Below are 27,427 nucleotides of genomic sequence, written 5' to 3' on the forward strand. Positions count from 1 at the left end.
AAGGCTAGCCAAATCTGCCAAACGGACATGCCGGAGGACTGGGAGTGGGGCCTTTGCCCTCTCAGCGCCAGGAATCCTCCGTCCAAAGAAGTAAGAAGATAAGCGGCTCAGGTCGTATTACCGGTAGCTTTTGTACGTGCGTCTAATCTTTCTTTTTTCCTTTGTTCCCAGGCCAAGGCCCGCTTCCCCCGGATTGATTCTGACCGGCGGGTCCTTGCCGGAAGAGGCCCCTGGACAAGTACGATCCGGATCCGGTCATCCATTGGCTAGATCTGAGGATGGGCCGGACTGCATCTTCTCGCCTCGGCAAGTCTCCACCGGAACCTGCTGGTTCGTCTGACGACTTGACCATACTTGAGGTAGCCTTTCTGTTCGTTTTCTCATACTCTTTTTGTTACTGCTATTCTGTAGACATTCCCTCAGCCAGCAACAACCCACAGGTCCATGAGCACGAGCCCCCCCTGCAGGCCGAGGTTGGCGACGAGTTTACGGATAAGCTCATGGCCGAGGGCCAGAAGAGCGATCCTCCTGCTGCTGGCGCTGGCCCCAGCCACGCTCCCTCTGGCAAACGTCCTCGGACTGAAGTCATTGGAGGGAAGCAGGTTGGCACCAAGCGCTACAAGCAGAAGCGGATGCCGATGTCTTCCGGGTAAGTTTTTATCTCTTTTATGCTCTCTTTGTTTCCACCGAGTTCTTTTCCGGTTGCTTTTTTCCAATATGCTCTCTTTTTCCTTTCTTTCAGCCCTGCGCTTGAGCTTGGCTCTGCCGGCTCCACGAGGACCTCAACTCCTCCTCCTCAGTCAAGTCCGGTACCATCTGGTGCCGGCAACAGCTCTGCCTCCCTCTCGGGAGGCACTACAAGTTCGGGGCGCGCGGCCCCAACACCTCCTGATCACCGCGCGGAGGAGGACTTCACCTCCCCTCCAGAGACCCAAGCCACCGGCGCCAGCAACATCGGCGCCGGCGGTATCGATGCCGGGCAGGCGGAACCTCTGGTTCCTCCTCCCGCGAAGAAGAAGAAGAAGCAGCCAAGCTCTTCCCCTACCGCGCCGGATACTTCCGCGCCGGTACCTTCTCCTCCTCCCAAGGCCACGCCGACACTGCCGCCCAGCCAAGGACCTTCCGCGGCCAAGCAACCGGCGCCGTCGGGGACCCCCAAGATCACCAATTTCCTCAAGCCCGGGGCTTCCCGCGGCAAGGCTGTGGAGGGCGCCGCCTCAAGCGGCTCAGGGGACGTGGTGCTGCACGTCGGCCCTGCTGCCATCGCTGCCCAGGACAAGCCTACCGGCCTCCTGGGCCGGATTGTCGAGCTGAAGCGCGCGGGCAAGGACCTGGGGCACCTTCTCCCTTATGCCCAGAAGTGGAATGAGGCGGATATCTCCGCTTCTACCCGCGGCCTGGGGAAGGATCGCCTTCCGGCACCAGATCCTGCCGGGGCTCGGTGCACTGAAGAACACTTCTCGCGGCTTAAACGCGCCGTGAAAGAGTTTGACAGTGCCTGGTACGATGCTACCAACAATGTGGTGGTAAGTTCTGCTAAACTTCTTGTATTTTTGTTGATGCCGGTTTCTTTTCTTTCCGGATCTTATCTATTCTCCCAGTCCCCGAGTTTCGTGGTGAAAACGCAGTTTTCAGCGCGAAACTTTAACTAGAGGCATGTGAAACCGGCATAGCCAGTCCCCGAGTTTCGGGTTGAAACCTTGTTTCTTTCTTTCTCACAACCATCTTCCTTTGAATAGAGCACTGCTGACGCCCGGAAGCAACTCTTTGAGGAGCTTCTGTGGGAGCATCGGGACCTTGCTGAGGCCCACAGCCACTGCCAAGGTTTGTTTCTTTTCCCTCCGGCATCTTTTCACCGGAATGTTTCCTTCTTTGATACTTACGCATTCTTTTGCTTAACAGTTGTTCCGGAAGATACCATCGAGGCCCTGAAGGCCTGTGTCGCCAAGCTTCAAGGTACCATCCTTTCTTTTTCTGCTAACTTGTTCCTTTTTTCATTTCATCTATTGTTGCTTGCTAAGACTTTTCTTTCCGGTACTTAGGCGAGAAGGAGCAGCTCCTCAAGGAGCACAACGAGGCACTGGAGGCCCAGAAGACCGCCCTGGGGGAGCTCAAGGAACAGGCTATACAAGCCGCGCTCCGGCATGAGCAAGCCTTGAAGGACGCCGGGTTGCGGCGGAGGCAGTGGCGGAGGTCGTGGAGGACTCCACGAACTCCAACACCGTCTTGACGGCAGAGCTGGAGGAGGAGAGGAAGTCGCGGAAGGCAGCGGAGCGCCTCATTGATACCATGACCACCGATCACCGGGAATATGATCGGTTGGTTATGAAGATAGACGCGTTGGCTCTCCGTAAGTCCTTGCCTTGTCCCTTCTTTTGCTTATAAGCTTTTTCCTTTGAAGATGTATCTTTGTTTCTTGCTTTTCCGACACACTCTTTTCCGGTGTCTCGTGTTTATGCTTTTCCTTCTTCCTGTAGAGCACTTCCCGGAATCCCAGGTTTATGCCTTGAAGAAGGTGAGGGAGGATCGGATTGCGCGGGAATTTCCCAATCTGGACGCGCACTGGGATGGGTACGACTATCTTGTCGCCCTCTCCGCGCGTGTCCAGCACATGCGCTCCGTCGACCGGCTTCTTGCTGACCTGCCAGCCGCCGCCATCCAAGTCTTCAAGGTCCTGTGGCCTGAGGAGGAGCTGCCGGGGAACATCACGCTCACCGCCGCGCGGCTTAATGATGCCGGGCACCGGATCCGCGAGTGGCAATGCTCCGCGGCTCGTGCCGGAGCTGACACGGCGCTGCGCTCCGTGTGCTCGTGGTATCCTGCTCTTGATCTGGATGCTCTCCAAGGCGTACGCGCAGATGCTCCCACGGACACAGACCCGGCGCTCACCGCGAAGCGGCAGGACCGGGCATACCGGCTTGCTGAGTATGCCGAGGTCCGCACCTTCGTCCCACCCCCTCCTGGTGTCAAGGACTACCTCAGCGATGAGGAAGAAGAAGACGAGGGAGATGAAGATGAGGCTGCTGAGGACGCGCCGCCGGAAGCTCCCGAGGCCAGCACTGCTCCCCCTGAAGACACCGAGACCGGTGCTGCTCCGCCTGATGCCCCTGCTATCTGATTAGCTGCTCTTATGCAATGTTTGCCTGTGATATGTTTCTTTGTCCTGGTTAACTTAAAACAATGTCCGTTAAATTCTGCCCCGGTATGCCGGGGTCTATGATGTAAAACTTTAAATCTGCTTTTGGTTGTGGTACAACATTTCATGCCGGTAAGTTATACCGGTAGCTAAATATTTCTAAGTTTGCCTTAGCATATCTGCTTTTGGTTCTGCTTTTATCCTGCACTGCAAAGATTTCTCAATTGTTTCCGCATCCAATTTGATGCATACTTGGTTCTTTTGCCTTGGCTCTGCCTGCCTTCTCTGGGCGTTCTTTGGCGTATGAGCACAAGGTTCTTTCACCAAACAAGCATCTTCTTGAACTTAGAAATAACTTTGAAATTTTGCAAAAAACCGGTTTAACCGGGGTTAGTTAAATTTTCCGGATTGTTCTTTCCTGCTCTCCCTCTTCGCAGTTCATGTGCTTATCTCCTACCGGTTTATCTTGCTTGCCATGAAGCCGGTTTGCGGACAGCAGCAGAGTCGAAGACTCCGGTAGGATTTAGCACATTACTAAACCGGAAAGAAAAAACATTCAATAAGCAACCGGTGAACTGAAAAAATAAACAAGTTACATGCAACTTAAGTTGGGGTAGTCCCCGAGATTCATTCAAGGTTCCGGCATCTTTTATTCATAGCATATAAGGTACAAAAAGGAACTTCTTACACAACCACTTCAAGAGTAGAAAGGACGCAACAGAGCTACGTTCCATGGACGTTTGCTCTCCTCTCCGGACTGTCCGCCTTTCCTTTCTTCCACTCCCCGTGCATCTATCAAGTAGTACGCATCATTGTGAAGCACCTTGCTTACAATGAAGGGACCTTCCCATGGTGGCAAAAGCTTATGCCGGCCTTCGGCGCTGCACTGTGCGAAGTACAAGATCTCCTTCCCGGAAAACTCTCGGGTTAACCTTCCGGTTATGATAGCGTCTTAGGTTTTGCTGGTAAATGGCTGTTCTTGCCAAAGCCAGCTCTCTTGCTTCTTCTAGCAAGTCCACATCGTTTTCTCTGGCCTCTTTGACCTCTTGCTCAGTATAGAGCTGTACCCTTGGTGAATCATGAATGATGCCGGTTGGTATGACCGCTTCTGCTCCATAAACCATGAAGAAAGGAGTGTATCCGGTAGACCGGTTTGGGGTTGTTCTTATACTCCACAGTACTGACGGTAGCTCATCGAGCCAACATCCCGGTGACTTTTCCACCGCATCAATGAGTCTAGGCTTGATACCGGAAAGCACCAAGGCATTCATTCTTTCCACCTGGCCATTGCCTTGAGGGTGTGCCACTGAGCACAAATCCAACCGGATGTTGTTGTCCTCACAGAACCTTTTGAACTCACCTTGAGCAAAGTTGGTTCCATTATCAGTGATGATGCTATGCGGGTACCCATACCGCAAAATGACATCTTTTAGGAATTTCACCGCCGTATGCCCATCACACTTTGCGATAGGTTTCACTTCTAGCCATTTGGTGAACTTATCCACCATGACCAAGATGTGAGTCATGCTGCTTCTTGCAGTTTTGAATGGTCCAACCATGTCAAGGCACCAAACGGCGAATGGCCATGTTAACGGTATTGTCTTTAAACCGGATGCTGGGGTATGATTTTGCTTGGCGTACCTCTGGCAGCCGTTGCATTTTCTTACCAAATCCTCAGCGTTCTCCAAAGCAGTGGGCCAATAGAACCCATGCCGGAATACCTTTGCTACTAGCGCCCTTGATGAAGCATGATGCCCACATTCTCCTTGGTGAATTTCCTCAAGCATTTCTTTTCCTTCCCCCGGTTCCACACATCTTTGAAGGACACTGGTAACGCTTCTCTTGTACACCTCCCCATTGATGAATGTGTAAGCTTTGGACCTTCTTTGTATCCTCCTTGATTCATTTTCGTCAGCCGGCAAGGTGCCGTTGATCAGGAATTCCTTAATAGGTTTAACCCATGACGGTACCTCTCGAACCAAAAACACCGGTGCATCTATCTCCATGCTATCCACCAGCATCATTTCTTCCGGTATGGGTACAGCAGTCCCCGAGCTTGCCGGAGCAGTCCCCGAGCTTGCCGGAGCAGTCCCCGAGCTTGCCGGAGCAGTCCCCGGGTTCCCTTCATCGATATCCATGGGCACCACGTGCGACTCCGGTACAAAAATTGACTCTGATTCCGGGCTCGGTTTGATCGATGGTACTCTTAAGTGAGCCAAAGCTATTCCGGGAGGAATTTCTTGCCTAGATGAGCCCAGCTTGGACAAAGCATCCGCGGCTTCATTTTCCGCGCGTGGCACATGGTGAAACTCACAACCTTCGAAGAATCCGGCAATCTTTTGCACGTGAAACCGGTACGAGGCCATATTGGCATCTTTTGCATCCCAATCTCCGGAACACTGCTGTACCACAAGATCTGAATCGCCATAGCAAATGATCCGGTGTGCACCGATTTCTTTTGCGACCTTAAGCCCATGTATCAAAGCTTCATATTCAGCGACATTGTTCGATGCCCTGAAATGCACTTGCAAAACATACCGGAGGTGGTCTCCTTTTGGTGAAGTAAGCACCACGCCGGCACCTAGACCCTCCTTGAGCTTGGATCCATCAAAGTGCATCTTCCAGTACTCTATCCTCTGGTCCGGCGGTTTGTACTGCATTTTCGCCCAATCAACGAGGAAATCAGCCAAAGCCTGTGATTTTATGGCATCTCTTCTTTCATATACCGGCACGTACGGTGATATCTGGATTGCCCATTTTGCAATCCGGCCGCTGGCGTCTTTGTTGCACATGATGTCGGAGATTGGTGCCTCGCTCACCACCTTCATGGGGTGCTCCTCAAAGTAGTGCTTGAGTTTTGTGGCGGCCATGTACACGCCATAAGTCATTTTTTGGAAGTGAGGGTAGTTTTGTTTTGAGAGGGAGAGCACCTCGCTCAGGTAGTATACCGGCCTCTGGACGGTTTTTCCTTCCTCTTCTCTTTCAACTACAACCACTGCACTCACAACCCGGTTTGTTGCCGCTATGTACAACAGCATAGGCTCCCTTTCTAGAGGTGAAGCCAGTATAGGTGCTGTGGCCAACATTGTTTTTAGCTCTTTAAACGCTGCGTCTGCCTGAGGGGTCCAGACGAACGTGTCAGATTTTTTCATGAGAGCATAGAGTGGTAGAGCTTTTTCTCCCAACCTGCTTACAAACCGGCTTAGCGATGCCAAGCTTCCGGTAAACTTCTGCACATCTTTTAACTCTCGAGGGATAGCCATTCTTTCTATCGCCCGGATTTTTACCGGATTAACTTCTATGCCCCGGCTTGATACCAGGAAACCGAGCAGCTTGCCGGCAGGGACACCGAAGGTGCATTTTGCCGGATTGAGTTTCATCCGGAACCGTCTTAGGTTATCGAATGTTTGCCGGATGTCATCAATTAAGGTGTTTTTTACCTTAGTTTTTATCACGATATCATCCACATAGACTTGCACATTTTTTCCAATTTGATCAAACAAGCACTTTTGCATACAGCGCTGGTACGTTGCACCAGCGTTGCGCAAACCAAAAGGCATAGTAACATAGCAATAAGCCCCGTGCGGGGTAATGAACGCAGTTTTTATTTGATCTTCCTTTTTCAAGGGAATCTGGTGGAAACCGGAATAGGCATCCAGGAAGGACAACAACTCACACCCAGCAGTTGAATCAATCACTTGATCGATTCGTGGCAAAGGAAAAGGATCTCTTGGGCAAGCCTTGTTTAGGTTGGTGTAGTCGATGCACATGCGCCACACCTTCGGAGCTTTTGCCTCCAGGTTCTCATCTTTCTTCTTTTCAACCATTACCGGATTGGCCAGCCACTCTGTGTGCGTGACCTCCACAATGAATCCGGCAACAAGCAGTTTGGTTACCTCTTCTCCTATGATCTTTCTTCTATCTTCAGCGAACCGGCGCAAGGGTTGTCGCACCGGCTTGGCATCTTTCCGGACGTTTAAGGAGTGCTCAGCCAGCTCCCTCGGAACACCTACCAAATCATCAGTTGACCAGGCAAAGATATTCCGATTCTCACGGAGGAAGCTGACGAGCGCGCTTTCCTATGCTTGGTCAAGGCCGGCACCGATACGAACGGTGCGCTCCGGGTAAGCCGGATCCAGCACAATGTCCTTTGTTTCATTCGTTGGCTTGAATGCCGGTGAGCCCATGTTTTCACTCATTGCCGCTAAGCTCAATTGTGAGGACTGAGCCAGCGCAACAGCTGTTTGCATTCTTTTCTTTTCCTCCGCGATCACCAGCGATTCCGCTAGGTTCGATCCGGCAGATGCAGTTTCCAGTGAGACTTTATAGTTTTCCACCACAGTCAATGGTCCACGAGGTGCCGACATCTTCATCTTGAGGTAAGCCGTATGAGTTGTGGCCATGAAGGCTGCCAATGCCGGTCTCCCCAGCAATGCATGGTAGGGACTATCTAGATCCACCACCTCAAACTCAAGATTTTCAACCCGGCAGTTGTCACGTCCTCCAAATGCCACGTCCACCCGAACTTTTCCTATCGGGGCACAGGACAAGCCAGGAACGATCCCGTGGAACGTTGTGCGTGTTGTCTGAAGCATGTTTTCTGTTATGCCCAGCGTATGCATGGTGTGCTTGTACATGATGTTTATGCTGCTGCCATTGTCTATCAGCACCTTGCTGAACTTCACTCGAGTTTGCGGCCCTTTCATGATTGGGTCCACAACAAGAGCATATCCACCCGGATTCGGCATGATCTTTGGGTGATCCTTAGATGACCAGGTAATTTCCTGATTGGACCACATCATGTACTTGGGAACTGCCGGCATCACAGCATTGACCTCCATGGAGCGGCGGTGCACACTTTGCCTGTCTGTTGGCTCAGTGACAAAGACAACACAGCACAGATGCGGATCTTCGTAAACATTCCGGCCTAAAGGTGCCGGCGGAGGTGGCTGATCATCTTGCTCCACCAGGTTAACTTGCTGGTATTGCTGCCGGTTTGGCTGCACCGGTAAGGCGTTTGCCCCGGTAAGTGGCGGTGGTGGCGGTAGCTGTTGTTGCTGCCGCGGCATGTCTTGTGGTGGCTGTGCATCTTTTACCGTTCCCTTTTGCATCAAGTACTTGGTCCAGGTACAATCCTTCGTCAGATGGTTTGACGGGTGTGCCGGATTCGGTGTGTGCCACCGGCAAGGTTGATCCATGGCAGCTTCCATGGTGTATTTTGCGGGTTCTTGCCAGTTTCTTTTCTGGACCCAGGGTTTCTTTTCCACCCATTGTTTCTTAGGACCTGCCCATGGCTGCGATCCGGTTTTTTGCCTCTGGCTGCCGCTGGCCTCAGAGTTTTCCTGCACAGCAGCAACTTGCTGCGGACCGTACCTTCGATCCGGAAAATCTTCTCTTCTTTTGTTATTCCGGTTATCCCGGTGTTGTTCGTGGCGCAGCTGTTCCGGCTCCGGTTGCACTGCCGGCTGCGTTGGGTCTCCCAACGCATAGCTATCCGCCACGCGTATCATCTCTGCCAACGTTGTCGGCATGTTGCGCTGCAACTTTTGCCACAACGGTGAACCTCTTCTGCATCCACTGCTAAACCAAGCAATGGCTTGTGCCTCGATTACCCCTTCACAGGAGTTCCTTGTAGTGTTCCACCGGGCCAGATAATCCCGGTCTGTTTCGTTCGGGCGCTGCACGCACAGAGCAAGTTGCTGCAGCCTGTTTGGCCTTTGATAGGTGCTGCTGAAATTGCTCACAAAAGCCTCCTCAAAATCCAGCCAGCCATTTATGCTTCCTGCCGGCAAGTTGTTTAGCCAGATTCTTGCCGGTCCAACCAAAAACGATGGTATGATCCTCACGGCCCAACGCCGGTTTCCTCCTCCTGCTACGATTCCTCCACCGCCTGCGACGTATACCGCGGTCACGTAATCCGCGAGCCAATCTTCCGGCTTCGTAGTGCCATCATATGTTTTTGTGTCACGGGGCAACATAAAGTTGCGAACTGGTGGTTTTTCTTTCATGATCCTTGGGCTAAAGCACTTTGGACCTGGAGGACCTTCCTCCTCGATCATTTCTGACAAATGCACTCTATCCAGACGGTGCCTCGCATCCCGTTCCGGTAAGTATCTCTCTCCCAAGCGTTCTCCCAATGGGTTCCGGTATGCTGCCGGTCTTGTAGAATCAGCTTCATCGTAACATTCCGGTACCGCGGCCCTCGCCTGCCGGTACCTCGGGGGATCTATTTCCTCCTCATCGTACGCTGCTCTTGCAGCTCGATAGTTTTGCCCGGTCTCATATCTACCGGCATGATTGTTTCCGGCATAGCCTCTGGCGTAGCCTCGCTCTGCCCCTTGGCTTTTTCTACCGGCATCATGTTGCCCGGCTTGTTGCTTTCCGGCAAGAACCGGATCGTACACAGTCATCTGCTGCGCATTCACTTCTTTTTCTCTCCTTCTATCCGGATGGGGGGACGATGCCTGCCCATGGGACTTGCTACCGGCATTCTTTGTCGAACGCGGATTTTGAGGCCGCCGCCTTGTTCAGCTTAGGCTGCTCAGCGTTACGCTGCTCAATAGTTTCAGCAGCTCTCTAACACGCTCTTCTTGCTGTTTTGCCAAAGCCTCTCCGGAAAGCGACTCGCATAGCTCTACAGCAGCTTTAGCAGCTTTTATAGTTTTATCCGGGCTGCTATACTTAGGCTTTTCCACGATGCTAACAGATGCAGAGGCACTCTTGCCGGTAAGAATTTCTTTGCGCAAATCTTGATCTAGGTTGCGAGCTTTTAGCCGGTTTTCCGGCATCCTGGCAGCATGCGCGCTAACAGAAGCAAAGCCATGGGCAGCGTTATACTCACGTACGGTTAGGTTCAGCTCGCGCTGCGCCCTGACGATGTCCTTGCCGCTCTCGAGCATCTTCGGCGCTGCGCCTCCAGCTCACTTTGAGCCGCTGCCGGGTCGATGTTCTGCGCGATGGGGGTGGCGAGGACGTTCATCGCCGCTTGGAGCGGTGTCTCCGGTGGCGCGGATGATGCTCCCGCTGCGCCTGCGCCGCGCTCCAGCGGTGGCTTAGCCGCACGGGTCGAAACCGCGCGACCAGCATCTTCTCGCCGCAGCCTTCCTTTCCCGCACCAGCCACACCGGTCATCATTACCTCGACGCTGCCGGCGGCGCGGCCAGCACAGAGCCATCTTGGCGGGTCGGTGCCACCAAAGACCGGCGAGAGGCGCTGGCGCACGGGGACGGTGCCGAAGTAGATGCGGTGGCTGCCGAACTCGATGATGCGGCCGTTCTTGGGGAAGACGCCGCCGTTGGCGAAGCAGCCCGCGTTGTCGTTGATGAAGTCCATGGCGTAGATGCGCTGCACCAACGCGGACACCGTACGCTCGCCGGAGATCTCGAGGACGCCCGCCCGAATGTGAACTCCATCATGCGCCACTTCATGCCCCACGGTGGGCGCCAACTGTCGTCGTGGTGAACGAGCAGATGCCATAGGATGGCTTAGATTGGGGCCGAATGGACGCAAGAGGATTCGGGGGAGGGTTTGTGATCAGGTGGGAAGAGATTCCGGATGGTTTCCTCAAGAACTTGGCCAAGGCCAGAGGTTGAAGAAGAAAGACACAAGGAAGAACTCCCTCTAGATCACCATGTTCATTGATTCACACAAGTTACAGGCTCTGCCTACATACATACACGCGTGCCCGTAAGGAGGGCTGCCCCCTCTCCTTATATAGGGGAGAGGGTGGCTTACAGAGCAAGAAACCCTAATGGCATCTTTGACTGGACAAACTACTTTACCAGCTACTGTACAAAGCTACTTTAATCATAGATGACACCGGGGTCTTCTTTAATCAGGGAGGCTGACGTCCTCCGGCTTCTTTCTTCGTCATCTTCTTCTTTATCGTCAGCCCTTCGTTTAAAGCTACTTTGCTTAGCTCATCCTTGTCTTCTAGCTCTGGAGAGGATCTTTGACCAGCTTGCCGACAAGCTATTCATTCCGGGGGCCCGGTATCTTTTCTATCCGGTTCCGGTGTCCCTCTTATGAGGATTCCGGCACAGCCTGTTCAGCCAGACGCCTATCTTAGACTCCGGCATGAACATCTAACCGGTATCTTGATGGCTCAAACCATCCGGTTTGGCATGCCTTTGGCATACCGGGGGTCATCCCCCCAACACTAAAATAAATTCGGAATTACTACCTCCGCTTCAAATTATAAGACATTTTTGGCTAACCAAATAACTCGTCTCGGGTTCAGCAAACCTACACATATTTTAGCCTACCTTCTGCTTAAATCCACGACATGTATTTATGGCCGGAGGGAATAGCTAATAACTTGAAAATATACATAGCACAATGCTAGAGAGACCAGATCTTCTTACATAATATTGCAAGTAGGTGACATATTTTGGGAATCGTTCTACTTGAAGTTTGATCAATGTCGTCAGCATTGGACGCCTTCAAATAACAACATCGATGTTTGCAAAAGAACAAAATTTATCCGACCCATTTTGAAATGCGCATATTTTAATATGCTACAAAATCGATGTAACCATCTCATGGATGACCATGTTTCATATATCAAATGCAGTGCTGCAATTATCGTAGTGATATCTAAGATATTATCCCCACTAAAAATACCAAATTATTGAAGTTTTATGTTTGTTCTAATCCAAATTTCTTCAAATTTTAACAAAACTTACAAAAATGTATGAATATCTATCTATTACTTCAAATCCATATATTATGAAAATATTATGTACTACCATGCATCTAATAAACTACTAGATTGGGTGATAGTAGATGTTAAGGTATTCAGAAAGTATCTTTGACACACGGGCAACACTGCTCCCTCCAATTTCAGATTTTTGAAAAATTTAAAACCTCACACTAGTATGTTTCTAAAAATTACGGTGTTAAATATATAGATATATATGTATAGTACGGGTGCATGCAAAAAAGTCCCGTTAAAAAATAAGTTGTATTTTGGGAAATATAAAGAAGAAAAATTTGTGACAGCAAATGGTAGTACAATAGTATTAAAATAGTACATATTTTTGTCAGAATTTTTTTTATTTTATATTTCTCAAATTTTAAATTATTTTTTACCGGGACATTTTTTTGTGGACTCCTCCTACACATATCTATCTAGATATATAACGCCATAATTTTTGGAGAAATAAAAGTGTGAGATTTTAAAAAAATTAAAAATCTGAAAGTGGAGGGAGCACTGGTGCCCGTGTGCACCAAATCCCTATCCTTAATGTATTTCCCTACAAGCTTGATCATAGTTTAAGTAGTTTGGCTCAAAACAAACCTACAACTTTAAGTATTTTTAAACATATGTGCTCAAATTTGGTTGCGCCAATTAACTTGTGCCGGAGAAAGTAGCAGTACTAAGTAGTACGAACAAAATCAACTCACGAGAAATGTGCACATTTTAATACAGGATAGTAGCAATGCAATCATGTGATCCATCAGCCCACTAGCTCAACTATTTCAAGCAGGAGTACTAAAACTATTGCAGTATTCGAATGAAGCACGTATTCTCTTCTATAACTATACTATAATACCAGGCCGTACAACGCAACCTCTGCACCCATTTTAAAACCGCAAGCCCGTGCCAAAAACACCTCTGTAATTCCACGAAAAGCCATGTCAAAATAAACGTAGTACACAAGCCAGCTCACTCCTACTGCTGGCGGTGCGTGGTGGTGGTGGATAAAACAGAACCGGTCGTACCTGGACAAGATGCCAAACCAGGTGGAAAAGGTGGAGGCACGAGTGCATATCGCCTTTCCCACTTTCCATTTCCCACACCTCACCGCGGGGTGGACGCAGCGTTTTGTCGCCCGCACCACTCCATCTCTTTCCCTCCCTCCTGCCTTCTTTTATTTATTTATTTATAGCGGCCCCGGCCCCGTATGCGTCCTCGGTTTTTCTCCTCTCCTCTCCTCTGAGCTTTCATTCACCCGCCCGCCTCCTTCTCTCTCTCCCCGTCCGTTCCTACAAATCTGGTGGGCGCTGTTCGCCGCGGCGGGTCTCGCGCGCGCGCAACCACCGCAAAACCCTAGCCCCCCTCCACACCCAGACCCAGTCGGGCACCGAGATTGGATCGCCCGCGACCTCCTCCTTCCTTCCACAGGTGCGTCCTCGCCTCCTCTGTATCCATGATTGTCTGCGTTTACATACCGTTGGTTGGCTGCTTCGGTGGTTGGATGCGGCGCCGCGCGCGGGCCCGTGTCGGCCATCGTCTCCGATTCGCGCGTCTCCGGGGCGCCCAGGATCTCCTCGGTGCCAGATTCGTGCGTGAATTCCATGAGCTGCCGTTCCTCCTGCTCCTCTGTTTCTTCTGGAACAGAAACTTGTTTCTCACATATTTTTCCCCTGTATTTATTCTGATTTGCGATACGCAAAGTTTTTCTGCGGTACTACCTCGGCTTCGGTTAGTTTTTCCCCCTTCGAGAAAAGGAATTTTGGCGCCTTGCGTCGTTTCTGCGCGCTTTCCTTTACCGCGCAAGCCTTTTTTTTGTTGTTTCTTTTCCTGCCCAGGGCGAGCAATCTGGTGATAGCAAAAGGTCGCCCGTTAAAATCTGTCGGCGCGCGTGCTCCTAGGTCGTTATGGTTCCAGATTTATCGTCTTCCTCATGGATCGTTCGTACAGGAGGGCATGTGGATTTATATATTTCCTCATGCGCGAACAGCTGCGGCTCAGATTTGTCCTCTTGCGTGGCCTACGACAGATTGCTGTTCATCCGATGGCGAAAATGGAAGATCGTTTCGGTGGATGTTTTTATCCACTGTCATGATTCGCGGTACGCTAACAAGTCATGGCGGATTTCACAATTCTTGAGCGGGGTACAGAAATTATGGTTATAATGATGATAATTACCAATTTACCATTATCGCTTGGTAAATGTAATTATTAATACTGCGTTGCTGCCCATGTTTATAGTATACATTTTCGTTTCTCCAGCAAAAGAAAAACAGGTGGACACTCACACTAGTGTTTTTTTTTTTCTAAAGAGCTCGAGTGAAAAACCTCTGGTTTAGTTTCACTGTTTGGGTTAGCCTCCAAGTTTGTAGGAATCGGTACTTGGCCAGCTGTTTCACGGTCGATCATCTTTTGATGTAAATGTCATATCTGCGAAGCAAATCAATATCTACTGATTCGAAGTTGTCCTACCAAGAAATTGAATTACTCGTAGAAAGTCTCATATTAATCTGACCAAGGTAAATGAAAAACAAGCCATCACCATTCATGTGATCAAAGGCTCTACGTATTAAGGAAATGCTTCATTCGTGCCAGACTTCATTCTTCTGTGTGTTGTTTCCACCCGACTGTACCCTCAGAGAGTGCCGATTTGCTTGGTATAATTCACCATCTTTGATTTCATATTTCTTTATTTGGTGGTCTCACATAAAGATAATCGCTGCTTTACTACTGAACATTGCATAAAAGCTATTCTATTTCTCAATACATGCAATTCAAAGATATATACTGGGGGTTAATAGGAAGCATGTGTTCATGTTCAGGGCAAAGGATGTCACATAGTTCAGCTGTGTTACTTGTTCAGTTAACCATAAGATAACGTAGTGTTCAACACAGTTTGAACTGCAAAGTTAAATTAGACTGGTCATTTACAGGCTGTGCTTTGTTACCCCATCAACTGTGAACATACAATGGAATTAATCTTTCTGAACTTATCCAGTACAAGGAAATGATACCGATGTATTCTTCTTGATAAATTGCTATTTTCTGCTCTGTCTTGGCTGTGGTGCCCTTTTAAGAGATTTCTGCTCTTTCCTGGCCGTAATCTCCTTTTACCTTTACACAAATTTTTATATTTCAATGCACCACCCTTATGTGCTTTATTTGTGTGCTACATTAGGTTTCTAGTTGCGACTTACTAGCCTCTGACCTCTTATTTCTCATTATCAGGATTATTTGCCTTGGCTTCAGCTGGAAGTTTCTGAGTAGAAACTGAGGCTCGGTTCAAACCTTCATCGCATTCACTTCAAACATACTGGCTCGAAATGGATCGTGATGACGTGTCTGGTTTTGTTAGCGGAGGTTGCAAGCTGTTCTGAGTTTTCTAACCCAGTAGAAGTTAATAAAGTTATGATACCAGGGAGTCAGTCAACTGGTTCTTTTCACTTACTAATTGGTTGAGGTTTGATGTTTCTGAATTGGAATGGACAAAACTTCCCGTGGCCTTGTATTTGGTGATAGTATCAACTCCTTCCACTCTTCCCATTATCAGAGTACAGTCCAACACACTGCTCAGCTCAAAGATAATACACTTGACTCTGCATCGTACTCCAGCTTTTCTGTCCCTAACTCAAAAGCCCAGAAAAGGAAGTGGGGTACTATGGCAGGAGCAGAAGGTACTGGGAATCCATTACTCACTCTGGGTTTAGGCCGTTCCCAAAGCTCATCTGACAATAGCAAAGTAAGCTCTGCCACAGCTTGTGAAATGTCTCCATCCTCGCTGAGGGAGACTGATGAGGAGTCATCTGTAGATCTTAGCTTGAGCTTTGATCTTTGCCTTGGCTATGATGGTGCACACTTTCAGAAGAGGTCCTCTGCTGGTTTGGTGGCCAGCTCTCCTAAACTGGATCTTCAGTTGAGTTTATCCACTGGCCCACCTGTATCTGCTGTCACTTATACGAATATGGTGTCACCAAGCATGCCAGTAACCAACTCATCACCAGCCCTTATAGGGAAAGGATCATTACCATCTAATTGGGGTTTTGAGCACTCTGTGGTTTCGTCATCATATGCATCTGAAGCAACATATGCCTTTCCATGTCCGAAGATACCCAGAAAAGAACAGTGTACTTTGTCTTCTCCAGTCATTTCATCAACTATGCTAACCAATTTTAAAAGCCCAGCTGGTTGTACTTCTGTGGACACTAACCCTCAACAGCGAAGTATGAACACTAAAACCTGTCAGTTCCCTGGATGTGGGAAAGGAGCAAGAGGGGCATCAGGCCATTGCATAGCCCATGGTGGTGGTAGGCGATGCCAGAAACCTGGTTGCCAGAAAGGTGCTGAAGGAAGGACCATATATTGCAAGGCCCATGGAGGAGGGAGGAGATGTGAATTTCTTGGATGTACAAAGAGTGCTGAAGGGCGGACAGACCACTGCATAGCCCATGGTGGCGGTCGCCGCTGTAGTAACGATGGTTGCTCCCGTGCTGCCCGAGGGAGATCTGGCTTGTGCATCAGGCATGGAGGTGGAAAAAGGTGTCAGAAGGAGAACTGCACCAAGAGTGCAGAAGGTCATTCTGGCCTCTGCATCTCTCATGGAGGTGGGAGGCGTTGCCAGTTTCCGGAATGTGCTAAGGGTGCACAGGGAAGCACAAAGTTCTGCAAGGCGCACGGTGGAGGAAAGCGCTGCACATTCTTTGGCTGTACCAAAGGAGCTGAAGGTAGCACTCCATATTGCAAGGGACACGGGGGAGGCAAGCGCTGCTTATTTGAAGGTGGTGGCGTGTGTCCAAAGAGCGTGCATGGTGGGACTCAATATTGTGTTGCGCATGGTGGTGGGAAGAGGTGTGCCATTCCTGATTGCACCAAAAGTGCTAGGGGGCGGACAGAGTACTGTGTACGCCATGGAGGTGGCAAGAGATGTGTGTTTGAGGGCTGTGTGAAGAGTGCGCAGGGAAGCACTGATTACTGCAAGGCACACGGGGGAGGTAAGCGCTGCTCATGGGGCTTGGCGGAGTCCAGCTTTGGTGTTGACACAGAGCAGTGTGATAAGTTTGCTCGCAGCAAGACTGGTCTCTGTTCTGCTCACAGCGCTCTAGTCCAGGACCACTGTGTTCATGGTGGTGGTACATTAGGCCCTGTAATCCACCAGCTTGTCGCCGATGTTAAACCCGACGAGATGGAAGTTGCTGCGGTGAAGGTTGATCCTATTTTGATGCAGTCTCCTGTGGAGCCACTGACAGAGGGTAGAGTGCACGGCGGGGGGTTGCTGGCTCTACTTTCTCGCGGCGGAGGCCATACAAGTGCCCCTGGTAACTTCGAGAATGGCACTTCTGTTATGATGGCATGGATGTGAGTGATATTCTCATCAAGAATTGGTTGCTTCAAGTTTTGATCTGTTTCCAGAGCTTAATGCTGTGGCGGGATAAAGTAAATTTCACATTTCACCAATTGTTGTCCTGATCATTTCCTCCGTGTAATATAAATAAGGGAGAGCGTTATTGGCTTCTCTATTATTGTAATTAATTAATGTCGTCGAACAGCCTTGCTTTGTGTTACAATTTCTGTATCTGCTACTATTGGGATATGATCTGTCAGAAATTTGCTTTTCTTTTGTGTTTAATAATAGTTGATTGTTCATGTTGCACAGGAGTTAGTTGGATATGGATTATTCATCAGGTCTCTCGTGAACACAGGACAATTTTGAATGCGTGTAGTCAAACTTTGTTGGATAAATATTTGTAATAATGGCTTTCTTGGACACTGCTACTCCGTATTTGTCATGATTACACATTAACTCTTAATAAAAAGTGATATCCTAGATTGGAAACTGAAGATCTTAAATTCGAGCACAAGTTCAGCAGTTCCACCACGCCTTTTTTTGAACTCGCTAATGTTCGTTAGCTTGTTTTTTTTTCAGTCTATCCTACAAAGTTGGCATAGTAATAGGGTTTAGGAGAACCTCCAGTCTTGCTTGCAGAGACCAAGTAGTCGGAAGAAGGAAATGGAGATGAAAAGAGCGTTCTTCAGAGATGACCAAGTAGTGGGAAGAAGGAAATGGAGATGAAAAGAGCTTCAGAACCACTTCTCGTGCACCTTGCAGTTAACTTGCGAGCAAAAGAGCTGTGTGTCCACCACAAAACCAAATTTACACCTACGAACCTAAGCCACAACTTGATGGCTAGTCACGTTACAGGGCAAAACTGGACACAATAATCACACCCACCAGGGCGCAACCAGTTAGGACATTAGCTGGAACAAAGAATGAACAAAATTTCCTGGAGAAAGAATCATCGCCCTAGCTATGTGGTTAAACGCTACTCAATCTACTGTTACCGTGTCGTTTAAGCGACCGGCATCATCTGGTTTTATATACCTCCCTATCGTCTTTTGCCGAGCTCTCTTCTTGATTCTCTGGATCTTGTCTTTGGTCTGTTGCTTCCTCCGCTCCTTCTCCTGCTGCCGCATGTTCCTCTCCCTCTCGTACAGACCTTGCCACATCACTTCGCCGGTATGTGGCCACAGCCACCTTCTCTCAGGGTGATCCGCATCATACTCTTCGGCCAAGTCTTCATCCATGCTCTTCAGAGTTGCATAGGAGAACCACTGGATTGACATCCGACCTCTCCTGCCATCAAGCGGATGCTGCTCCCGCATTGCACCTGTCTCTGGGTTCACATAGACCATCCGCCGTGCACTGTGGAACGCCCAGACATTCACAATCAACTCAAGAACACGAGAGTAGCAGTGCTTGTCCTGTACATATCAACCAAGAGAGCAACAGTCTCAGGTTTTGAGATATAAATAGAATATATTACTCAAGATGATCATATACAGAGTATAATTTATCACAAGCATGTACAGCATCCAGACGGTGAACCATATGGTCCATATATGTTGGCAAGGTTTATGTTATGGTTTCTTGTAAGGTGTCAAATGAAGTGTTCAGCTGCTCTATGCCAATGAGACAGGTAACTATATTCTGAATATGTAGTAGAGGCACTCACCCTGTGGATACTCAAAATGCAATGCCCAGTTTGATAATGCTTGTCGTACATTTGTGCATCCAGTGCATCTACAAACATCCTGAAAAACAGCATATCTGTAACATCAACAGAGTATAAATATAAAAAGAATTAACCATAGGCTGAAGGACTTAAATCACTTGAAGCACAGACCTCTTTGAACTTTGGCTCAATGTCTGAACATGCAACAGCAAGGCTATATGCTTTAAAATTTAAAATATACAAGTACAACTTTAAACATCATTGAGCGATAACGGCGGTAGTACTAATATACACAAGCTTAGATCAGCTATTTTTTGGCACTCATGATAATAGATCACTTAAAATGCATATACCAGGAAATGACTAATACCCAGTCAGGGCTTCCCTATTCTAGTTAAAAGGAGTACAATTCATGGTTTGACTATAATATTTTGAAAACATAATGTTACCTTGAGAACAGTACAAATTCCAGGAACGATCTCGTAGGCAAAACCCAGCTTTGCATCACAGCCCAAGTGTCTCCATCATTAGGCATATGAGGCAGAGAATTCAAATCTTCATCAAGCTGCAAGCCATACATCCTTTGAAAAGCCTCTGAAACAGCTAACCTTCAAGACAGAAATATGAAGTAGATTTGTTCAATAAAACAGAGTAGTTAAGTTTGGGAGCACAGCCCAAACTCTACATTAAACTGTTAACGAAATACAACTTTTAGTTCTGTAAACATGGGTACATCAAAGGAGGCAACAAAATCTATTGAATGTTACTCCGTAAAAAATGATGCCTGGTAGTAACATGTTTCTAGAATAAATTAGTACGTCAATGAAACTTGATAAAACAGTGCAACCTATGAAACTGGTTAAATGGATAACCTGCAGTTCCCAGCATTAATTGCATCACAGAGGGACCAGAAATTTTGATTGGCATGACTTCTTCGATCTTGATCCATCCGAACCCAAAAATAGAAGGCATCTCCGTGCTTTTGAGTTTGAATAGCTTCCAATATTGCAGATTCAGCATTTTTTGACAAGTTAACCTGCTTAGTAAATTGGACAGTATGTATAAATTAGATGCTAACCATTATGCAAAACCTGGATAGCTCTCTGCGCACTGCCTCATATAAAAAGCATTACTTAATTCAGTGACACCAAATGATAGGTTATGTACAAAGAACATTGCCCTAATCAATCTTACAAGTTATATCTATCATATTCATGGAAAATCGGTCCGAATAATAGAAGATTGAAATACAAGGAAAAACATGATCTATTACCTTTCTTGCAGTCGTCCTCCAGGACTGAAATCCTATCCAGGAATTCTTGTGTATCCGGTCAATCCTGTTAGCCAGTGCAAAGAAAGCTCCAAATTCACCAAGAATATCTCTGTAGTACCCATTGTTGAGCAGTGGGAGACGAGAAGATGCATCAATGTCATCTGCTCCAGGTCTTCGACCTTTTGAAGACTAATGCAAGACAAACTTCATGTGATCAATTTAAGCCATTGGGATATTTGCAAGCAGTAATCATTTGTATTCCAACTAGCCACGTACACATATCTATCCTATTATACTCCCTCCTGCCGATAATATGTTGCGCATAATTTTTCATGCAAGTCAAACTTTGCAAACTTTTACCAAGAGTATATATAATAATATGAAGATCTACTATACCAAATGCATATAATATGAAAATATGTTTCATGATAATTCTAAAAAATATTAATTTGTCATTGTAAATATTTATATTTTTATAAAGATACATGGTCAAACTTTATGAAGGCAGACTTTGACTAAACTTTATATGCAACATATTTTGGGCAGGAGGGAGTAGCATTTTATAATGTAGCAGTTTTCGGATCTCCACAGCAAATGCTAGTTCAGAAAAAAGAAATACGAAATGCAAACCCGTATTTATTCACCACATGGGTTGTTTATATTAAGTTTAGTTTGATTAGATTAGAGATTATTTGAGGCTTAAATGGATTAATATTTTCAGAATAATCCCTGTGTTGTGAGGGGCCTCAAATCTAGTTCAATTGTACACAAGGTAGTTCTCTTAACAGACCTAGACGAGACTGCATTAGACAATTTCTCCATTTATATGTATCGCTATATGACAGAAAGGAATGCAAATCTTCGTTTCATCAAAAGTTAGAAAGTCACACTTCCGATCTAACAACCAGCCATGATACAAGGTATATAAGTTCTTTAAAAGTTCAGCCACAGGTTTTATACCTCACAACAACTTTTACCGATTTATTGGATTATACCATCAGAAATTGTTTTGAAACATATACATTCGATGCACTCAAACTGGCCATTTTACACTATAAATAGCTTGGTTGGTGCTAAGAGACAACAACAGCTTACCAGGCCAATTCCACGATACAGAGAGCCTTGATGTAGAAAGGGCCAAGTCCCCTCACCAAAGAAGGGTTCATATATACAAAGTGGCTGACCTGTCCGTTCAAGCTCATTTTCATCTCTTTCATGCAATTCATTTTTCATTCTGTCCACCCTTTTGACATTTCTATACACTTCTTCCCATGTTCCATGAGGCTGGTCACTCCTCTCTTTCAACTGCATAGAAACCCACTCAAGTTACTTACAAGCATTGTTCAAAAAGTGAGAAGTGAAGTGTTGAATATCAAATTTGCATCCATACTTACCTCCTCTTCTTCCAATTTCATTTTGGCGTCCATAATCCCATTTAATCGTTCTTCATTCCATGCAATAGCAGAGAACCCTTCATCAATCTTTTGTGGAGGATCAACCTTCCGGTTGGTATGCCACTCCTCTATTTTCTGGAGTATCTTGCAGTCAGTCAAACTCTCATTCATATGGTATAAATGCTTCACATCCTCAAATAGATGCCATTTCCACTCTTGTTTCAAAGCCAAAGGTATCTCTCCAGAGGTTAACGGGGTTAGTGCTTCAGCAGGAAACTTGAGAACATTTTCCAACAGTACAGCATAGCCTTCAATGGCTTCAGAAGCCATGAGATCCTTGGCACGGGCTTTACCCACTGATGCAACCTTTTTCCCTAGAACAGATAGTTCCCCATTTGATACTGCTTGCAGTATAACTTGAGTTAACATGGCAATATTTTTCCGTGGAAAAAGAAGACCATTTATCCCATCATCAATCTAATCCATGAAGACAACTGTGTTAGTTTATGATAAGATGTGCAGTAGTAGGTATTTGAGTTGATAAATGCAATGCCAAAAAAATGAGAGGTTATGGCCATACATATTTCGTGATCATTCCAAGGTCCGGAGCTATAACCAGCTTCTCAAGAATCATGGCTTGGACTAGCACACTGGGGAAGGATTGCTCATCAAGGCAAGAACCATATATGACAAGGTTAGATATGCCAAGGAGATTGTCCGTATCTTCAACAGCAACATGTTCCACTGCACCTCTTGGAAAGCCAACGTTTAAAGCGATGGCCTGTGAAAAACAGAAATGTACAAAGCAGTTAGATGCAATTTAAAGTCTTATGGCATCTAAATAGCTAATTCAAACGATGAAAGACGGCACAGTGGTAGATCAAAACCTCAAGTGCCATTCTACGCTTATCAGTTACATTTCCCGTCAGGATTCTCACTTTCAGACCAGTCTGTGTGCTATTCTCAGAAGGATACTGCTGCAAAAGAGTTCCTACTGCTTGCAACACAAATGCCTCTTCCATCAAAAGTCCACCATATGAAAATTGACTACCAACTACAGCAATTACAAAATCCCTTGGACCTAAATTAAAGCCGATTCTCACATCCTGGTCATAACTTTTGGCAATGAATCTATCAGCTTGAATGGCTACTGCAGGGGAACCTGGAATCACAAAATAGTTGCCAGAATCAAGTGCAGCATACATCACCTGCAGGAAATAAATATAAATAAATAACCAACTGTCAGATTAGAGGCTCTAAATCAAAACGCAAAAAGGCCATTAACACATAAAATTTAGTATGGAAATAGTTGTATACCGGCAATATGTAGTTGGGAAAAACTATAACATTTGCCCTGCTGAAGACTTCTTTCCAACCACCTAGGGCCTGACTCATTCCACTAGAATTGTAGTCACTAACACAATGAGCAAGGGAACTCTCTTGAACAGTCCAAATGATAGGTATGGATTTGAAAGGCTCCTGCAGAAGACTGCAGCAGGAGACATTAAAATCAAAACTTGACTTTAAGCAAAACATTCGGAAGACTGTCGAAATCAAACACCTGACTTTGGGCAAACATCTTATAATAATCTGAAATGGATAGTCATACAGTCCTTGTTTCATAACTACCTTGAAAATACTGGCCTTGCTTCAATTGAATTTACAAGCATGCCATCATAGCTGCAGAAATGCAAATAGAGCTGGTGAGGGAATGAGGCTGAGAGCACATATTATGTAAGAAAAAATGTTACATATGAGACAATATGCAGTATGTAATGCAAGCAAAGAACTGAGAAGATAGGCTTTAGAAACTTACTCTAGCCAATCTACAGAAGTAAGTAATTTTGTGTCCACAGGTAAGATATCAACTGGTATGCCGATGGTCCTCCAAATATTACTACATGGTCCATCCTCAAATGAGAAAACCTGCATTGACGATTTGCAAAGTGGATTACGAGCAATGAACTTTCACACATGTGCATTTGTTACTGGTTTGGATACTTGTGCACTTCAATTTTTTGAAAAAAAAAAACATAGATGCAAACGATGATCAAGGGCCATCAACAAATTTACGTCTAGGTACTTGTTTCAGCTAGACATCTCGACTTGGGTAGTTGTACCAGGCAAGCAACTTGTTAACTAGAGGCGACTCCTCAAACATAACCTGTCGCTCCACCAGTGGATCAATCCTTGCTCCGTGCCTCTAATAACCTGACAGCAAGATGTTATGCATCTGATTCAACATGTGGCCATGTGTTTCTTTGCCTCCCTCCCTCCAATTGTATCTTCTGTAGTCAACTCAACTAGTAGTGTGGTATCTGTAGCAAGTATGGTCCACTAGCCTATGCATTGGTACCCTACCTTGTAACCTAGGACACCATGTTATACCATATGGACATGCAAAAAAATTGTGCAACATAATGATCATATATTCACCGTACAAAGAAGGCGAAATAGTACAATTGCGCTATTTGAACAGTGGGTGCACATAGTACAGATCTATTTCAAATCCACATCCTATTTCATCTCTAAGGGCCAGTAATCGAAATGTGGAGCTTGCTGAAAGATGAAACAGCCTAAAATGAGTGTTTGGGGAACACCAAACTCCGTCCAAGCATACCATTGGGTTCTAGAAAAAGCCCATAAGAGCAATTAGGATAATATGTATGTGAGATACTTGGTTAGGCTAACAACCATATCGCTAGCACTTCACTAAAACAACGCGCATATTTGATTGTTACCTCCTCTGAAAGTAAGAGGTACTGATACCCCGTGGTACCTCTCATGGAACTGCTATACTAGGAAGTGTAAACATCTAAGAGTTTGTACAGTACATGTCAATGCAAGCCAGAATTTGCGTATTTATTCTTTTTTTTTTTTGCTTCGAGAGTCAGAAGTAGCAGATTAGCAATGACGCTCTTTCATTACTGAATAAATACACCAGATAGGGAACCTGAATTTGCTATATGACTTAGAATGTGATCTTGACAGGAAACCCATCGAGTGAACAAAAGACATAGTAACACGACTTGTTCCGCTCAGCCAGCAGTCAGTACATTCAGAACAAATCGGTTGAGCCACGCACCTTCATCTTAGGCTATACTAGGAAGTGTGAACATCGAAGAGCTTGTACATACATGTCAATGTAAGCCGGAACTTGTGGTATTTACTCTAGTTTTTTGCTTGGAAAGTCAGAACAGGCAAATTAACAATGCAGCAACTGAATATAAAATACACCAGACATGGACTCTGAACTTGCTATATGACTTGAGAACGTGATGACGGTCAGGTGAAAACAGCCAGGTCAGGGGTATCTATATCTAAATTTGTAGAAGCAAACGAACTGAGGAAACGAAAGACGTAGCAACACGACGTGCTCCATTCAACCGGCAGTCAAAGTACGTTCAGAACGAATGAGTTGAGCCACGCACCTTCATTTCGTACCCCATGGCCTCCAGCACGGACGCGACGCTGACCATCTGAAGCTGCATTGCGCCGGGAGCGAGATTCGCGAACACCTACGCGGGCGGAGTGGAAACGAGCGAAAACAAGGAACAAATTAAAACCAAAAAAAAAAAATCGCGAGAAAACGGAGCAAGCCCCCAATCACCACGCCCACCCATGAGCTCAACAGCAACTCACCAACGCGAGGCGCGGCTTCCGGGCCCCGGCCCTCTTGACGGCGCCCCCGAGGTCCGCCAAGCTCTCGGCCTCCTCCCTCCGCTCCCTCGCCCACCTCTCCCGCAGCCTGGTCGGCTCGAACGCGAGGCCCTCGCCGTGGTCCAGCCCGGGCGCGGGAGGCAGCAAGGGGTGGGTCCTGCCCGCGCGCCTGGAGGGGAGCGGCATGGCGGGGGTGTCGAGGACGAGCGATCCGGGGAGGAAGGCGACGACGAGGATGGTGACGAAGAAGAAGGCCGCGGCGGTGCCGATCCACTGGAGGTAGTCCACCTTGTCGACGAGCAGGGCGCGCGCGAGCCTGGATCTCAGGCCCGGCCTCCGCGCCGCGGCGCGCGGCAGGGGCGCGGGAGCCGCCACCGCCGCCATCGCGCGCTTGTAGCTCCCCGGCCCGACGGCGCCGTCGAGGGAGCCCATGGCCGCTCCGCCTAGGGTTTCGGGCCGGCGCCGAGCATGGCTGGCGAGCGAGCGGGCGGGCGATTGGGAGCGGAGCAGTTGAGGAGGGAGAGCTGAGGAAGTGTTGCGGACTGTGGAAGACTCGTGAGTCCTATTTAGCGAAGTAGGCGTTTGTTTTCCTTCGTTTGGTCCCTGGGGGGAGGAGGATGGGGACGAATGGGGTGCTGTGGTTTAAGACGGAAGCTTGCGTGGAGGGCGGAGGTGGGCCGTCGGATGCCGATCGGACGGCTCGGGTGTGGGGTTTAGCCGCGCGGAGCATGGGGCCGCGTGTTTCGGGAACCGGGAGCCCGGATGGAGTGACCACGCCTCGGTCTGCGCCCTGTCGTGATGTTGCCACGCCGACAAGTCGATTACAGGTGGGTCACGTTCCGCTGGGCCCGGATGTCAGTGTGGCGGGTTGGACATGCAGGCGGTGAGCGTCTGTTTTGCTGTTTGTAGCGACATGTTTTTCCTCGTGTGCTGTTGCCTGGGACCGAGAAAATTATAATCAGGAAAATTAGGTGGCTAATGAGGAGGCGAGAGATGGCTTAACGCCGTCAATGCTACTACGTACTGTAGTATGAGAGAGAGCGGGCAGGGAAAAAGTGGCAGGGACTCGTCGTCAGAGAAAAGGAAGAGCGTTGATTGGCCCGCCCGTAAAGTCTCGGCACGGTGGGGTACGTTACCCGGGTCGGGGAGAACCGTGCAGCTATGTGGCGGAAAGATCCGGCCGTGGCGGCGGCGGCGGCAAAGCGGCCGTTGCGTCCGGCACAAGGAGAAGATACACCGCTATGCAACGCAGCGGTCTCACGTCCCTCAAAACGGCTCTCAAATCTTTTTTAAGCACGTCGGAGACTTTTGTCATGCATCTTAAAGGTCTTTTCACCTGGTGCGGTCTAATACGCTGGTCGGCGTTCTCTAAGGTCATTCCTGTTCAACATGGGACGCTTCGGGTGAGGTGGGCCCGATGCATCATTGAGAGATAAAAGATGTGCAACCGTCGCCTACCTCGCGACAGAAGTTAATAGCGCGCAGCAGTGGTGCAGTTTACCCAGAGGTGCAACGACAGGTCTCGTCGCGCTTAGCTCTTCGTATCGGCGTTAATACGTGCCACCACTCACTCGCCTCCCTCCGGCGTATAAAAAGGGGTGCTCGCGCATCGCCCCTCACACAAACCCTAGCGCCGCAATCCCCAACCCTAGCCGCCACCATCTCAGGAGTCGAGGGTCATTCCATGGCTGGTAGAGGGTGAGGTCGAGGTCGAGGTCATGGTCGTGGCCGCTGCGGTGGCAGTGCTGGAGCAGCAACGCCTTCATGGTCGTTGTCGCCTGCGCTGTTGTCATCTTCCGAGGAGGAGTGGGAGTTCAAGTTCATCGTCGTCCTCAATGATCCACTCGCCATCTAGAGGCTGCCGGACAAGTTCGCTGAGTTCATCGCCGGCAACGAGCCAGTCGCGTTGTAGTTGTAGGAGCTGGTTGCGGCTTTTGCCGATGGCTGGTGGACGTGCTCTTCGACGGGCACGGCAAGAGGTACCTCCACACCGGTTGGGAGAAGATTGTGTGCTACCACGACCTCCAAGTCGGCTGCGTGCTCATATTCCGCTACCAAGGCGAAGAGGAGATGAGCGTGAAGGTGTTTGACGACACGTCCTGTCGCCGACACTACCATATCGACTGCGAAGAGGACGATGATTGAACATGACGAGTGTTCTTTCTTCGCAATGAAGATGGCCGTCAACCAATCGAAGCCACTATTGTAGGTTTTTGTATGTTCTTTCTGCGCATCGAAAAACAACAACACGACACTCTCAGA

General features: G+C 47.9%; 2 protein-coding genes across 2 annotated transcripts; one reads left to right on the forward strand and one right to left on the reverse strand.

Annotated features, from left to right (window-relative positions):
* Positions 1 to 13,047: 13,047 nt before the first annotated feature.
* Positions 13,048 to 17,475, forward strand: LOC127342991 (uncharacterized). The gene is made up of 2 exons (XM_051369057.2): positions 13,048 to 13,262; positions 15,060 to 17,475. Exon 2 carries the CDS (start codon positions 15,313 to 15,315, stop codon positions 17,185 to 17,187), a length of 1,875 nt encoding a protein of 624 aa, XP_051225017.1. The 5' UTR covers positions 13,048 to 13,262; positions 15,060 to 15,312; the 3' UTR covers positions 17,188 to 17,475.
* Positions 17,476 to 17,934: 459 nt separating this feature from the next.
* On the reverse strand, positions 17,935 to 25,752 carry LOC127342992 (uncharacterized). Its single transcript, XM_051369058.2, has 14 exons — positions 25,148 to 25,752; positions 24,937 to 25,023; positions 23,322 to 23,431; positions 23,135 to 23,185; positions 22,823 to 22,994; positions 22,393 to 22,713; positions 22,086 to 22,286; positions 21,506 to 21,982; positions 21,207 to 21,416; positions 20,112 to 20,300; positions 19,711 to 19,874; positions 19,288 to 19,446; positions 18,839 to 18,917; positions 17,935 to 18,587 (listed from the first exon to the last, which is right to left on the reverse strand). The coding sequence occupies exons 1-14, from the start codon at positions 25,595 to 25,597 to the stop codon at positions 18,153 to 18,155; spliced, it is 3,105 nt and encodes a 1,034-aa protein (XP_051225018.1). The 5' UTR covers positions 25,598 to 25,752; the 3' UTR covers positions 17,935 to 18,152.
* Between the last annotated feature and the right edge of the window lie 1,675 nt (positions 25,753 to 27,427).

The sequence above is a fragment of the Lolium perenne genome, chromosome 3 (assembly GCF_019359855.2).
Source record: "Lolium perenne isolate Kyuss_39 chromosome 3, Kyuss_2.0, whole genome shotgun sequence".
In the NCBI taxonomy this organism is placed as follows: Eukaryota; Viridiplantae; Streptophyta; class Magnoliopsida; order Poales; family Poaceae; genus Lolium; species Lolium perenne.